This window comes from Apodemus sylvaticus, chromosome 19, assembly GCF_947179515.1.
Source record: "Apodemus sylvaticus chromosome 19, mApoSyl1.1, whole genome shotgun sequence".
NCBI lineage: Eukaryota > Metazoa > Chordata > Mammalia > Rodentia > Muridae > Apodemus > Apodemus sylvaticus.
The window spans coordinates 4,861,299-4,875,381 of NC_067490.1; the positions used below are offsets into that span (position 1 = coordinate 4,861,299).

General features: G+C 49.1%; 1 protein-coding gene across 3 annotated transcripts in view; it reads right to left on the bottom strand.

Annotated features, from left to right (window-relative positions):
* Positions 1–14,083, bottom strand: part of Ilrun (inflammation and lipid regulator with UBA-like and NBR1-like domains) — a 66,103-nt gene that overhangs the window by 20,263 nt on the left and 31,757 nt on the right. For all 3 annotated transcript variants that reach the window (XM_052162988.1, XM_052162989.1, XM_052162987.1), the window contains exon 3: positions 12,426–12,623. In XM_052162988.1, coding sequence (XP_052018948.1) covers positions 12,426–12,623 — 198 coding nt within the window. The remainder of the gene's footprint in view (positions 1–12,425; positions 12,624–14,083) is intronic.

Consider the following 14,083-nt stretch of genomic DNA (forward strand, 5'->3'; position numbering starts at 1 on the left):
TGCAGAGTCAGCTCTCCAGTCTCTGGAGTTTGGTCTCTCAGCGGAGGTCACTCCAGGGCTGGAGCGTGGGAGATGTCAGACAAACCTGAGCATGGGCAAAGCTGCCATTCAAGCACAGAAGCGGAGACGGTGACAAGAGTAAGCTGCCAGCACCCTGCGGCTAAAGCTGGGGTCATGAACAGAAAGTATTACAGCGGCAGACAACTCAGTATGCATAAGACCACAAGTACACAGCAATGACTGAAGACCCAAGGAAAAGACAAATCTGCTTGCAAAGGAGTCCAGGCAATGCAGTGGACACGCCCACCTGAAAGGGAGAGTTCTGGTGTCTCTGTCGCTTTTCATCTTACGGGTTTGGGGTTCTGCTGTTGTAGTTTTGGCTTTCTCTGTGGTTTAGTTTTGGTGTTCTGAGACAGGGCTCTCCATATGTATTCCAGGCTTGCCTATAAGTCGTCACATCAGCCCCACTCTCTCAGACCATATGCCGGGCAGACATCATGCACTAAACTGCACTGAGGGGCCAGGAGCTGTCGTGTTGGGGCTTTAGCTCCCCCGTGACTGACAGGGCACAGTACGGGCTCCATGGCACAATGCTAGCTGGACTAAGGCAAGAACCAAAACAGCCACCAAGGGTGTGACACCACCTCTGACAGTCACGCTTCAGGCAGACTCACTGGTGACTCCAGGAAGGACAGCAGTGACACAGGCCCTTTGACACGCTCCTGCCTTTATCTCATCTCACTGGCTTTACACAGGTCCACCATGGGGCCCAAACTAAAGCAAACATGTTCTCCATCTCAGGGGAGCAGAGACCTGGGGCTTAGTTCAGTCCTGGTGTGCTGTGGGTCTGGGCTCTCCATGGCCGTCTGGCTCTCGGGAAAAGGCCCCCTCCTCCTCGCTCAGCCCCTGCCATCTGCAGTGCCAGACACACTGAAACCGTACACCCTGGCTGCAGCTGTTCCCCCTTCCTGGGAGAAAAACATGTTCTCTAAATTTATGTTACAGTCTTGACACACCAAAGCCCCAAAACACACTTGTCAAGACTCAACCAAACCAGCTTCAATCTCCCGTCATCACTCTGCAGTCCGTTGTTGATGAGGGATGTTTGGGATCTGGGCAGGAGGGAGCATCCTCACACCCAGCAGACACTCCCTTCCAAATGATTTGTAAGCACAGCTTAATTTTTAGAACAGGTTCAGGTCCATCACAAAATAAGAGAAAGTGCAGACATTTCCTTCACGGTCACAGCGTTGCACTCACTTGTCTGTTACTAATGACATCACCCTCAGGCCACAGCCTATGCTGGTCACATTGGTGCTGCATGCTGTCTGTGTGCAGATGGGCACTCACGTGCACGGCACTGTGCAGACCCAAACTCTGCCACCTTATGTTGTTAGAGATCAGAGGTAGACATAACAATGCTTTATGAAACCTGCATTTTCGCTCTTTGCCACATACTTTCTGGACACCTGAATATTGCTATTTAGCCTGTTTATGATGGAATCAAGAGGATAAAATGAAATTCAAAAGGCCTGCAACGCTGTTGTCTCTAAGTCTGTCAGTGAAGTTGGTGTGTGAGGGATGCAGTTCTTGTTGGAGACAGTGAGGTGGACTCCGGCTCTGAATGCGCCTGTGGTGCTGCCCATGCTCCTCGGTCTCTGGTGTCTGACACCAACGGGGGACGTCCCCAGCCTTTACTGATTGCTTCCTTCCTTTCCCAGTAACACATGCAAGTGCTCGCACTACCTTGCGTGGCTGGCACAGTTCCTTCCTGCTTTTTAAAAGCTGCATTATGTATTTGTGTGCATGTGTACACATGAGTTTGTGACTCGTGTGAAGAGAAGCTTTCAGAGCCCCTGGAGCTGACCAACCAGGGTGCTGGGAGCGGAACTAGATCCTCAGGAAGAGCAGCAGAGACTTGACTGCTGCCAATGTCTTCAGCCCTCTTTCTCTTTCCTCTTTGCATTATGGTTCTGAGATCTCGATGAAATGCCTCCAGTTCAGAGGTTATTTCCTTGGTACATTATCCTCTCCTCAGTCTTGGAGCCCCCACCTTTCTGCCCACGTTGTTCATCTGTCACTGTGTGTTCTCTATGTCCCTCCATATGCACAGCATGCATTTAATCTCCACTTTAGGAGGCAGAGGCAGGTGAATATCTGAGATCTGAGTTTGAGGCCTATCTGCTCTACAGAATGAGTTCCTAGATAGCCAAGGCTACACAGATAAACCCTGTATTTAATAATTTAATCTCTCTCTCTCTCTCTCTCTCTCTCTCTCTCTCTCTCTCTCTCTCTCTCTCTCTCTCTACACACACACACACACACACACACACACACACACACACACACACACACACAGAGTTTTCTGGTCTAGTGTTTCAGTATTTCTTTGGGTCATCCTGGTTCCTTCACAATGTGGTCTTCTGCACTTCGCTGGCACTGAAGTTAAGAGGGCTGTGGAAAGGAGGCACAGTGAGAGGGACTCTGCTACAGTCCCATGATCACGTCCACCTCTGGAGACCTCTGTACGTCTATGGACTCCATCAGTGTTCTTCAGTTTCCCCATAGGAAGCTGGGGCTGTAGAACTGTACATCCCCTGTCCCCCTAAAGCTAAAGTCTGAAGAAGGAAGCATTTCTTTTTTATTTATTTTTAAGAATAAAAGTGCTCATCTGCCTGCATACACACCTGCATGCCAGAAGAGGGCATAAGATCTCAATACAGATGGTAGTGAGCACACTGTGGGTGCTGGGAACTGAACTCGACCTCAGGAAGAGCAGCAGTGCTCCTGAGTGCCGAGCACTCAAGCACAGGCATCACTTAAGCAAGGCCCGATGCACTGCTGGACACACAGCTCACACCTCACTGCTGGACACACAGCTCACAGCTCCCTCCTGACTGCAGCTCTCAGCTCCAGCCTCCCCATTGAGGACACAGAATCTCACCTAAACACTTTTCATCACCACAGATGCATGCCTAAGAGTAACAGCTCCCATGGCCCTCAGAAGCCAGCCACCTTTACAGTAACAACACAACTGTCACCAATGTTTATACAGCAATAAGAAACTCAAACACATTTACTTGGGGGAAAAACCTCTCTAGAGCTCTGACCCTTTTGTCTGAAACAAGACACTAGAGTGAAGCTGTGGTCAGCGCCCTTGCTGCTCGACTTGGACCTTTGACGCTCCCTGACAAAATCCCACCATGCCGCCAAACAAGGAACTAACTCAATGAGAGAGCTCAGTCAGAGAATCCTTAAGCGGCAGCTGGGATGAGGGCTCACTGAGAGAGCCTGAGTCTTGTAAAGACCTTGTTTAAATTCCCAGGACAACAAAAAATTCAGGTAGGAACAAGTACCTCAGAAGCCAGTCAGACTAGTGCCTGCAGTGAGGACAGACAGCTGATGCCCACAGTGAGGACAGACAGCTGATGCCCACAGTGACGACAGACAGCTGATGCCCACATGAGGACAAATACACTGTTTCAAACTAGGTGGAGGGCAAGAGCTGACCCCCAGGATCATCTCTGGACTCCCACACTTGAGCAGCTGTGGGGCTGGCACATATGTCAATGTACAGAGCAAGTAAATAAAGCACAGAGTCCTAAGGACCGACATTACTAAGGGGGTCACACAAGATGAGCGACTATTGAAGTGGGGTTCCTGCACTAAGCAGCTATGGGCAAACCTGTTTTAATCACAGAAGACCTAAAACTGCCATTCCCTTAGTGGGTACTTAGCGGATCACCCATTTTTCTAATTCTCTCAAATTCTCTGAGGTGGATGCTGGTTCGTGTCACAGACACAGAGACTGAGTGCCTGGAAGGTAGTTATTGCACCACCACTACCACCTCCTCCACCAGCACCACCAGCTCCACCAGCACCACCACCTCCAGCACCACCACACAAATGAACCACGTGGATGTCATCCGCTCACTCAGCACGTACTCCAGACTTTGGTATTCATGGTTTAGGTATTTTGTACACCTTGGCATTCCAGGAGGAGTGCCCACACAGAGACAGGGAAACACATTACCAGCTTCAGGGCTGTGAGGATGAAGACTGAACAAGCAGGGTCTGTGGTTTTGGGTGCCACCACTGTAAGGAGTAAAACCTACCATGATGTACCAAACACACGGAACCGTGCCTTGAGCTCACTCAGTGCCTACACTTCCACAAAGAAGGCCCTAATGTGCTGACATACAGCCATCGGGATCAGGAGCTCATTGCCAGCCTTAGCTACTTGATGAGTTCAAGGCCAGCTTGGACTAAATAAGCTCTTGCATCAATATCCCTCTCTCTACCAAAAAGAAAAAAACTACTACTGATGCAGGATATTTGATCATATCATAAACCCTGATTGTGTTATTTACTGAAAAAAACCTGTTTCTAGTTGTGGTATGGCCCAGCCCTTAGCATACACCTTTAATCCCAAAAAAGGAAGATAAAGTTACTTTGTAGAAGGAAGCACCTATGTTTGAAAGAGCTGTCTAATTGAATGGCAGACAAAGTGATGAATTAGAAAGATTTCTAATTCTCTCACAAGAACAGAGGAAAGAGAGGCTACATAAGAGAGCTCTGCAGAGAGGAGGCAGTGTTACTGGGACAGTTATGAAGAGGAGGTGCAGAGAGAGAACAAGCAGGGAATGAGAAGGAGCTGGAAGATTAGAACAGACGGCCAGAGTTAATATGAGACCACGCAGAGCAGTCCGTGAGAAGCTGGAAGAACCAGTTTGAACCAGTTAGCGTGGAGAGTTCGCTGTTTTGGGTCAGAACAGCTGAGCTGAATGCAGCCAGTCAAAGTTCAAAACGCTCTAGAAAGGGTGAGCGCACTCAGGAGCAAGTCTCAGAGGCTAAAACATGGAGGCCTGGGTTAGACTGAACTGTGACTAAGCTTCCAGGGCTAAACTGAAGTTGGCAGACGAGGTAGCACGCGTCTGAGACATTGACTGGAGGCAAACAGAAGCTCCGTTTCTAGCCCGACCCTGTATTAACAGTGTGTGGATGAGCATGGCCCCAATGGCTCAGCATTGAAGACTCCGTCAGTTGCCAGTTGGTGGGAGCCTGGGAGCAGTACTGGGAGCGTGGCCCTGGTGGAGGAGGCGTGCCAGCCACGGGTGTGGTGGATGGAGATCTGAGGTCTCAACAGACTAGTGAGGTCCCCAGTGCACTTGCTCTGTGCACGTGTGTAGCATCGGCACTCTCCCTCCTTCCTCTCTGCCTCATGAATGCGGATCAGGAAGTAATAAGTTCCCAGCTGTCCCTTACCTCAGTGTCAAGGACTCTTTAACACTCTGAAGCTGTACGCGAAATTAAATATTTTATTTTATAAAGCTGCCTTGGTCATGTGTTTAGCACAGAAATAGAAAACTAAGACAACAGTTACTATTAATCCAAAGGATAGAATAGAGTATATAACTATTAATATTTTGGTCTTTTTTTTTTTTTTAAGACAGGGTTTCTCTGTGTAGCCCTGGCTGTCCTGGAACTCACTCTGTAGACCAGGCTGGCTTCAAACTCAGAAATCCACCTGCCTCTGCCTCCCAAGTGCTGGGATTAAAGGTATGCACCGCCACCATTCAGTACACATTTTTAATGTTTAGGAATTACACAAAACATTTTCATAACTTGTGAGTCAAACAGAAGGAACACTCTACGGAAATTTGAAAACTTCTGTGAACTGAATCAAATTAAAGCAGTGTAGTTTGAAAATTGTAGGACACACCTAGAAGCAAGGCTTAGAGGGACAGTGCTCCACAGTCACATCACAGACGTCTCAGACATGACTTCTCATTTCTAGAAACTAGAAATGAATAAATGTAAACCAAGTGGCAGGGACAAGAACGAGTATAAATACAGGAAACGAGCTAACCACACTGTACGACTCAGGCACAATGAGGGTCAGCACTCACCGTCGGCCCTGCCCGACTCACAGAGAGCTCCGGACCAGCAGGTATCACACCCAGGACCCTGTGTGAGAACAGCAGCCAACCAGAGACACCCGCAAAACTAGAGAGGCCAAGGAAAAGGCAGCAGAAGCAGCGGATGAGCCTTTGGAAGGCCGGTACAACTGACACATGCTGCTCTGTCAAGATAGCACTGGGAGAAAGGGACGCACAGCACTAAGGATGGAAGGAACGGGGATATGCTACCAAACACACGTGCTGCAGGGACAGCAGGATGACACAGTAGCTGACACGTAGCTGAGGAGTCCCAGAGTCACTGCAGATGAGCGACTTCACCTGTGTAGTCAGGAACACTGTTGTGTCACCTGCAGGTTATACAAGAGGAATATTAAGATCTATACATTTTTTTTTTTAATGTACTGTTGTTTCAACAACAGGAGTAGATCTCTCCTTCCACTATGTGAGTCCCATGGAGTCCATCAGGTCTGCTGGCTTGGTGGCCAACGCCTGTGACGTGGGTGGCACTGAGGAGGCAGGGAGCCTGAGTCTGAGGTCGGCTTAATCTGTGTTCTGAGTCCCAGGCCAGACAGAGCCACATGGGGAGACCTTGTCTCCAAACAAAGAGACCCGTCTCCAAACAAAGAGACCCCACCCAAAAGGACAAAACAATAATTGGCAACAACAGGCAGGGGCATCTGTTGAGAAGTAACCTTCTAGGACCTTTCCCATGACAGGCTCTCACCCCAAGCCCATGACCACACAGCAGCCCAAAGGGCTCGGGGCTTCGCGGCCATCCCTTCTCCATGCTGTCTGGACTCCTTATCCGTCATAGCTCCGGTGGAGGCACTAAGTGCTCTGTGGGTGCTGAGCTCCACCCCCAGGTCTCCCCAAGGCCCACTAGGCAATGGACCTACTTGAGAAGCCCATTTTCTCATTCGTGGCCACAGGGCTGAGCTGCCCTAAGCACTCAGCAGTGTCTCCCTAGGCCTTCAGCAGCTGGAACTCCGAGGAAGCAGCAGCCCAGCCAGGCCAGTCCCAGGGCCCCATCCTGACCTGGCACAGCCTCGGCCCCGGCTCCTGCGGAGGTAGACAGGAGCCTGCCCCACCCTGTAACCTAAGTAGCCTGCAGCAAGGAAGACACCAGGAGGAGCAGGGAAGAGGTCCTCCTCCTTACCACATCACCACACTGAGCTGTCCTGACCCCACAACTGTGCCTTGCACCAAGTGGAAAACAAACCCCCAGTGCTGTCCTCCCACCACAGAAATGGGCAAAGTGTACAAGGAGCGGGTCTGCCCTGCAGAGGAGCCGTCCAGCCATGCAGTGGAAGGCCACTGTGCTGAAAGGACCAGATCGCATCATTATGCATGGTCTAAATACATTTTAACTTCACTTACTGTGTCTATGTGCTCACCCACGGCGTGCTAGTAGAGGTTAGAGGACAAGCTGCAGGTCTGGGACTAGGGCTGTCAGGCCTGGTGATAAAGACCTTTTTACTCACGGGGCCATCTCACCAGCCCATACTAAACATTTTAAAAGTCCTCAAGTAAGTCTTGGTCAACATGTAAGGTCTCTTTACTAAACACTTCTAATTTTAAAAAATAAAAGAGAAACTACAAAGGAAAAGACTGATTTAGTGCCATTATGCCAACGCCTGACTCAAGCCTTCTACACCATGTCAAAATAAAGGGCAAGGAGACTCCCCAGGCAGCCAGAGAAGGACGAGGCGGGCAGGCAGGCGGGCAGACAGGCAGGCGGGCGGAGCCCACAGGCTCACACAGCAGGCTCAGCATTCATTCCCTCTGCCTGCACAGGGAGAAGCACAAGCTCTCAACACAAAGGGAAAAGTAACAAAAAAGCCAAGAGCCCAGGACAGAGCAGAGATCAGTGGATAGGGTCTCTGTGCCTTCCAGGCCAGCCTGTCTACACAGTGAGTCACAGGACAGCAAGGACTACAAGAGACCCTGCCTCAATAAACAAAGACAAAAACAAAAACCCTCCCAAACCCAACCCAAAAGAGACAGAGCAGAGAATGAAGGGATTTGTAACTGAAGTCTTCTGCACTGTCAGGGAAACCCACAAGATGGCCACCATCACAGGGCAGACTGCAAGCCGCTATAGCTCGGTGACCCCACCTTCAACCTCAGGCTAGCAGAGGCCTCCAAACCTGAGGTGACAGTCACAGCCCAAGCAGCAGCAGCTCAGGCACAGGTACTGTGTGGAGGACTCAAGCTCATGCACTGACTCTGAAGAAGCACCTGAGCAGGCCTGATGCTGTACTGCCGAGCCTCCTGCCTAAGGGAGGCCCAGCGTCTGATCTGGGACAGGAGCACAGATGGCATTTACTAAGAAACTCCCACTGCAAAATAACCCAACACAAGTGTGCATGCATTTAAATTTGATTTCTTACTTCCTGGCTTGTACCACTTCATAAACTGAAGTGGTGTCACGCATCAATGTGTTCATTAGCAGGGTCCATAACTGCCCCAGAGCCAAGGCGGCTGGGCTCACACAGTGAGTTTCGGGACAGCTAGGGGGACACAGTGAGACCCTACCTCAAACAACAGGTTGGACAGGACCAATAGCTCCTAAGCTAAAAGAGCCACCACTACCGTAAATCCAGAACCCTGGACTGCAGTGCTGCACAAGATACTTCTGCTAGAACAGGGGTGATAATGCTGTTCTCAAATTATATCCTGGGGTGGGGGCATACACTTTTAATCTCAGCACTTGAAAGGCAGCAGCGGATTCGGTTGATCCCTGTAAGCCTGAAGCCAACTTAGACTACATAATGAGTTTCAGCAAAAGTTCAGAGTATATAACACAGAAACCCTGTTTAAAAAACAAAAACAAAAGACAGGTGAATTTCTGAGTTTGAGGCCAGCCTGGCCTACAGAGTGAGTTCCAGGACAGCCAGGGCTACACAGAGAAACCCTGTCTCGAAAAAACAAAAAAACAAAAAACAAAAAACAAACCCTCCAAGCTTTGTGCCTTCTCCAACCTTTGTGGGTGAGGCTGTGGTGTTAGTGAGAGCAAGCAGAGAAACCGTGCTGACATCACCCAGGAGGCTGCTCAGCCCAGGACAGGGGAACCTTTGATGACTCAAACTCAAACACCCAAGTATGTTGCTAGGCCCTGCCCACAGAAATGAGTACTGCTTCATATGACTTGTCTTTCCACAGTGGGAAGGGTTCCGAATACACCCATCTGCATTTCAGAGATTTCTCTGAAAAAAAAATTGCAGTGGTTTCTTTCTTTTATGTTATCGTTAACCTTAAGTATACTTTAAATATTTTCAAATATTTAACTACTTTTGAAACTGTGATATAATTACACCCTTTCTTCCCCTACCTTCTGAAGTGTAACCACTTCACACATTGCCTCTGACTTACATCCAGGCAACTTGTCTGAATCTGAAATAGTCAGTCTCAGAAAAACACTTAAGGATTGTAAATTTCATTTACAACTTTAGGTGCCCCTTCTAAAACACTTTTTTTCAGACAAGTCTCACCAGTTTAGAACAGTCTCGCTGCCGAAACCCAACTGTGTCTTCAGGGGCTGCTCCTGAGCACTGGGCCTCACGGGAAGAGGCCTAGAGAACAGCAAAGGGGGTTTTTATGCCTAAAGAGCCGCTGAGCAGTTAGGGGCACTGGGTCTGGTCCCCAGCACCCACATGGTAACTCACAACCACCACACCTTCAGTTCCATGGAGATCCGATGCCCTCTTCTGTGTCTGGAGCACCCAGCACACGTCAGTGCACTGATACACATGCAGGTAACACACTCATGTACATAAAAAATAAAATAAAAGTTTAAGGTGGGATGGGGTGGGGTAGGGTGGGAGAATAAACACCTTTAATCCCAGCATTCAGAAGAGAAAAGGGAAGGCAGATGGATCTGTGAGTTCAAGGCCAGCCTGGTCTACATAGTGAAGTCTAGAACAGCCAGGACTATACACTAGGACACTGTCACAAAGACCAACCAAACCGAAAGACAGACAAACAACAAGGTATTTTTTCCTAAAATAACTATAGTTACTTAATGTATGTGTGTGAAGCACATACGCCAAAGAACTCCTTATGGGAGCTGGTCCTTCCTTTACAACTGTGGATTGTGGGTATAGAATCAACTCACCGCTGCAGGCTCTTTCTGCACTCAACCATCTCACTCATTCAAAAAGACAGATGTTCTAAAGGAGGGGTTAACATGTAAAAGAAGCCCAGAATGGTGGCCCACACATTAACTGTGCCATGACCAGCCTCACCCTCTGAATAGTAAGGAAAACACCCTGTTTCTCCCTCCGAATAGTAAGGAAAACACACCATTCCTCCCTCGAGTTGTTTTGTCAGAGGAACAAGTGTATCTTGTATATATACTTTACATCGATTTAGTCTCATCTAAAAACAATGATGCTCATTTTAAAACGTTACAAAGCTGCAGTATGTGCGAATAGTACAAAAACAAAATAAAGCAAGAATTCAGCATATAGCCAGGGGTGATAACACACACCTCTAACTGTAGCACTTGGAAGACAGATGCAGAAAAGGATCACTATAAGCCAAGGCCGGACTGACCTATATGAAGAGGTCCAGGCCAGCCTGGGCTACGCTGAGAAATCCTGTTTCAAAACAAAACAAAATTTAAAAAGATAAATAAAAATTTTATTGGGAAAGGCATGGGGAACACATCTGTACTCCTAGTACTTGGTGGTCGGAGGCAGGAGGATCTGAATTACTGCTGGAGCTGGGGAGATGGCTCAGTGGTTACAAATATGCATCGCTGCTGCAAAGGATTTGGGTTTAGCTCTGAGCATCCACACTGAAACACACAACCATCTGTAACTCCAGTTCCAGGGGATCTGATGCCTCTTTCTAACCTCCAAAGACCCTTACATTCACATGGTGTACATTACACACACACACACACACACACACACACACACACTCAGGCATACATTATCTACACATAAAATTAAGTATTTTTTAAAAAAGAGTTTAGTACCAGTCTGGATTATATGCAGTTATAACAGCCTGAGCTACATATACATTATAAAATATGGTTTCTGGAGAGCTGAGGATCTGGTTCACTGGTGCGTGCCTGTCTAGCATACAAGAAACCCTGGTTTTTATCCCCCGTGCAGGGAAGGGGGGAGGGGAAAGGAAAAGCTGCAACTGAGAAGAGGCAATGCCATGAGCCTGTAACCAGAACCCTTGCGAGTTGGAGGCAGATAGGTTAGAAGGTCATTGGTGACTCTTAGCTACACAGGGAACTCAGAACAGCCTGGGCTACTACACCTGTCTCAAAAGGGGAGGAAGCGGGAGCGCAGCTCATACTGCTGTTACTCAGTCCCAGGGGTCCGGCGCCCTCTCTGGTCTCTAAGGGCACTGCATGCTGGAGGTGCAAACACCACCATCCACAGAGGATAATAAAATGACTTAAGAGAGGGACTGGAAGGAAGCAGTACATTTTCTTGGGCAGGAAGGAGAGTAGGGAAAGGGGAGGGAAGGATGGTCGCTGATGGTGCTAGGCCATGAGGAGAACAGAAATCTGCTGCAAAGAAAGGTTTCAGACAGTGAAGGCAGAGGGAGGAGAACAGACTGGTGGGATGGCCAGGGTGTCAGGAGGCCCAGGCAGAGCAATGATGTCATGTAAAACACTCTTTCTGCCACTAAATCTTCCAGACTGCAACCATGTCTGTTTCTATGGGCTGGATGTGAGAACATCACTTCAGGATAGATGACATAGTGCCAAAGGCCCCACGCCCAGCCTAGCTAAGACCCCCTCCCCAAGGGCACCGTGGGAGCCACAGGAATGGTCTTGTGATTAAGGACGGGACAAATGACCAGTCACGGGCTTTGGCACAGTTACCAAGAAGGAGGGTTGTTGGTAGGGAGCTAAGTGTTTTTTAGAGAAGAATTTCAAGTCCCAACCTACAGAACACCCAGGTATTCTGCCCATAATCAGTTAAAACAAAGAGTTGAAGCTCTGAAACAGGCCCTGGCCACAGAGGGGAGTCTGCACATGCATCCTGCGCAGAAGACTGGGAGCACACGCTGTTAATGCCGCATGCAGATGAGGTCAGCAGGCCCAATGGAACTTGCATCACAAGGCAGTAACGGCACATCTGGGGCGGGGCAGGAGGGAGCACAGCATGGGGAGGGGAGAATGCAGAGGTGCTAGCAGCACTCCTCTGTCTGTCTCCACGACTTTGTCCGGGGTGCTCATAACAAGTCTGCAGGCAGGCTTCTGATAGCGCCTATGGCACTACCCACAGAGGCCAGCACCCCAGGAAACCTGTTAGCACTGTCAAGCACACCCCACACGGGCCACTAAAGCTTATATTTCTAGGATAAAAGGGAGCACCCTAGACTGGACCAACATGTCACCAACGTCAAGGCATCACCTGCATGGCTAGGAAGGCCACACTGTCACTGCATTGTGCTCAATGGCCTCGTGAGGAACGCCATGATGCTTACGAGGTGCTGCCATAGCCCCTGTGCCCTGGACAGCATGAGGACACTCACCTCCATAGTAGAGTCCAGTAGCAGTGCACATCCGCCACTGTCCCTGGTACATGCCTGCTCTGCTGGGGCTGCACATCTGGACGCTGACGTCTGCGATCTCTTGGGGCTCTAGTGATCTCACCATCACCATGTTCACATGTCCAAACTGGTCTCCCCCGACATATTTAAGACAAACCCCTGGAGGCCAGGCCTCTGCCCCTAAGTTCAAATAAAAAAAGGAAAACAAACAAACAAAAAACAAAAAACAAAAAAAACACTGTTAGGCAATCAGTGGTACTGTACTAGAGTTTCTCTTCAAACTGTGGAAAATGTCTCTTCATACACATGGCGATGATGATGTCGTCTTGTGTCGCTCAGCACAGAGAACTGAGAGGTGGGGGAAAAGCCAGATGACATCAGCTTGACATGTAACTCACGTAACACGAGAAAATCAATTACCTCCCGCTGAATGTTCTTGTGCACATTCACTGATTCCCAGCCTGAGGCCAGCCTGGTCTACTACAGCATGGTCCAGACCACCCCAGCCACACCTTGAGACTGTTTCGAGATAAGGAGGGAAGGAGGGAGGTAAACAGTCTGCTCCCAGGGTTTCTTAGAGACCAGAGGATAAAATGGTCATTCGCATTCCAGACCAGTGTTTCACGGACAGGGCAAGCTCAGTCTGTCAGTAAAGGGCTTACTTTCCAAGCACAAATCTGAATTTGAGCCCCAGAACCCACGTACAAAAGGCTGGGAGGTGGTTCAACATTTACAGCACCTGCGGAGCAAGCAAGATGACTGACGACTGAATCCCTTAGCCCAGGTAAATGCTACCCGGCAAGGCAGACTCCTGCAAGTCCAGTCTTAGAAAAGTCTGAATACTCACAACAAGCTGGCCACCAAGGAGCTAAGATGTCACCTCAGGGTTTGACTCAGCGACCTGCCTCAAAAAGTAAGGTGGAGGACCAGGGAATGCAGATTCCCAATATTAACTAGACTCCATTAGAATGTATATGCACGTGCAGAGACACCCACAGACTCTTGTGCACCCTTACACAAATATGCACACGCAGAGACATGCATAGACACATGCATCTACAGCAAACACATGATGACATTAACAAAGGGCCACATGCAGTACTATGTGCTGGCAACCCCGGCCACGGGTGAAGAAGACTGGCGGATCCCTGGATCTGCCGGCCGGCCAGCCTAGCCCACCTGGCGGGTCGCACTCAGTAAAGGGCTGTCTCCAAAAACAGCGGACAGTACATGATGCTGTCCTCTGGCTTACAGGCACACACTTTGTTCATGTTGTCCAGTTTAATACTTTTCTTCTAGGATCCTTAATTATAAAATACGCAGGGGCTCAGAGACTGCTGAGGTCTCGGGTTTGATCAGTGATGCACAGCTTGACTGCCCCACACAGTGAACTGTGACCCCAGGAGTGGTGGCATCAGCCAGAGCGCTGATGCAAGGATGGGAGTGGCCGCAGAGGCCTTGGTGGCTGCGCTTCTCGTCTGGCTCTTGTTTAGATGTGTGAACCAAATGAGACATCTACACGCTGACCAGTCAAGTGCTAGATGCAGCCACAGATAAGTAGATGTGTTCTCTTCTGTGAGCCATCTCCAACATGCACCCAACGGCACTCACTGTCTCCTTAATTTTATAAAGACGTGATT